At 39.7% G+C, this 2,500-nt stretch overlaps 1 protein-coding gene across 1 annotated transcript in view; it reads left to right on the top strand.

The window, feature by feature from the left end:
* LOC106011702 overlaps positions 1-2,361 on the top strand; it is a gene marked incomplete at its 3' end in the record, with an annotated part of 2,879 nt that extends 518 nt beyond the window's left edge. Inside the window, 2 exon segments of the mRNA XM_013082231.2 lie at positions 1,343-1,474; positions 2,267-2,361. Of these exon segments, the coding sequence (XP_012937685.2) occupies positions 1,343-1,474; positions 2,267-2,361 (227 nt within the window).
* Positions 2,362-2,500: the final 139 nt, after the last annotated feature.

The raw sequence follows: 2,500 nt of genomic DNA, 5'->3' as shown, positions 1-2,500 counted from the left end.
CCGGGTAGCATACAGTGCAAGTTGTGGTTTTAATGCGCTCTAACACTAGCAAACTGACAAGGTCTTTCACTGTCAATAGCCCGGTATCCATTTTCACCTGGGTGAAGAGGAAAATTAATGTTAGGTGCCTTCTTTCCCAAGGATTCAACGTCGGGTCCGTGACGGGATTCGAACCCACGACCTTACGGTTGCAAGTCCGAGTAGCAGTGATTTGATTGTGTGTATGTGTGTGTGTGTGTGTGTGTGTGCGTGCGTGTGTGTGTGTGTGTGTGTTGTTGTTGTTGTTTTTGTTTGTTTGTTTTTGGGTGGCGGTTGTATCTTTTAAATGTATATTGTATGATTGAATCGTCGAAAGATATTGGTATCTGTGGTGTAGCGGAGTGATGCATCGCCGTAACATGCAGCTGAAATGAGTAAGATTCCCGTGTGGAGAGAATTTTACTGAATATCTCCGCCTTTCTTCTGAGATGTTGTATCCCTCTCAGCAGCGATTAACTCTGATAGGCAGGGTTGAAACCCGCTTTCTAAATGATCTAAATCATGTTGATGGTGTAAATCACCAACAATAAAAAAAAAAAAGAAAGGCCTGAAGTTTTGGAGGGCTACGTTGTTGGACACTGTAGTGAAGGACTCTCTCTGATTATTCTGCATGTTGCTCGCTTGTTATTATGCCTAGAGTGCTCGATTTGACTATTTCCATCCAGCAGAATTTGGTTGATGTTGAGGAAATTGGCATGCTAATATCTCATGGCCACAGTTTACGCCTGCAACTTTTGCAGTACCTTATTTTGCAGTTGTATATGATGAAAAAAAAACACCCCAAAAACCCCAAAAAACAAATCAACATGTGAGTCATACAAACAGCATATAGTGAGCTGTCTGTGTGTGTTGTTATTGTTGTTGTTGTTTTGTTGTTGTTTGTTTGTTGTTATTGTTGTTGTTATTGTTATTCTTGTTGTTATTCTTGTTGTTATTTTTGTTGTTATTCTTGTTGTTATTCTTGTCGTTGCTGCTGTTGTTATTCTTCTTAAGTTGTCTCGTAATGTACATTTTTGGTCGTTTGATTTGTTGATTATTGAATGATAATTCTGCACTGTACCGTGTTTAGAGCCTTCTTGGGATTGGACGTTATATAATTCGCATTATTGGCATTGTTGTTGTTGTTGGTGTTGTTCTCTTCTTCTTCTTCTTCTTCTTCTTCTTCTTCTTCTTCTTCTTCTTCTTCTTCTCAGCTTGGTGGAAGATTTCGGTGCTGATAATGAAAACTATGTTTAAATAACATATTTAAATTATTAAAATCATTGGTTGAGAGTGACGAACGGTTTGTCTGCACATTCCCCAGGCCAGTGCCAGTGAGCGGCTGAACCAGATGGCCAGCGATACAGACGATTTCCAGCATCTGACAGCAGGTCAGGTGGCGGAGTTCACGACAAAGCTGAAAGGGCTACAATCTGCTGTGGCTACTGACGACGAGGTGAGTCAAATCTTCTTCTTCTTTTCTTGGCGTTCCCCAACACGTTAGATCTCATGGGTAGTCGACTGTTGGTAACAGCAGTGTAAATGAGATGCATTTTGAAAAGGACATTTTCACTACTTTCAAGTGTAGAATCACAGTATTTGGCGCTCATTTGACATTATGCAGTTGCGAACACCGTAAAAACTCTACAAAGACAAACAAACAAGACTCATGGTATTCATGTACTGCTGGATATCCTGACGAAATGTTTTTCTTTTTGAGTCAAGGTTTTCATTTACTATTGGCTTTGCTTACAAAATATCCCTTGTTTAAAGTTGACGTGTTCATTTATTGCCTGGTGTCATCCTGGAAAGCAGGAAAGCATGCCTTCATGATAAATCCATTGAAGAGCCCCTAAAATTCTAATTAACGTCACATTGCCCTAGAAGTGGACAGTGTTACCATCAGCTGTTTGTTTTAGTACGAGCTTTATGGAACTGCATAAGATCAAGCTATGTATTTAATGTTGTCGTGGGTTTATGGTAGCAAACTGTATGCACTAAGCCCAGAAAGTAAAATTTTACAGAAGAAGAAAAAAAAACACCCTCTGTCCGACATTGTGACCTGGGAAATGGCATTCCACACAAATTGTTCCATTTATTTACTCAATCCTGGCGGAGTTGGACGTTGAATTCGGAAGTTTCGATTTAGAAATAACCTTACAGTGTTGCAAGGAGCATTAACCATAATAGTATAGTACAATTTGAAACATTTTTTAAAATCCATGCTGATTTTTCTTTCTTCTTTCAGTTAGCTAAAGTTGCTCTGAAAGTGGTCAGCAACCTCGCCAGCGTCAACGTGTCTGTGAGTGAGATGGTGGAAAAGCAGAACGGTAGCAACGCACAGTGAGTATACTGGGAGCATCATCTGTTTAGTCACGTTACCCCAACATCTCTCTCCCAACTGGTTCAGGGGTCATGGGAACACTCTTTTTTATTACTTGTTAATATATCTGTACCTCTATTGAATTATAATAATAATGGT

This window comes from Aplysia californica, unplaced genomic scaffold (assembly GCF_000002075.1).
Source record: "Aplysia californica isolate F4 #8 unplaced genomic scaffold, AplCal3.0 scaffold00164, whole genome shotgun sequence".
NCBI lineage: Eukaryota > Metazoa > Mollusca > Gastropoda > Aplysiida > Aplysiidae > Aplysia > Aplysia californica.
The sequence above is the reverse complement of the archived record's forward strand: the minus strand, read 5'-3'. Positions and strand labels throughout refer to the sequence as shown.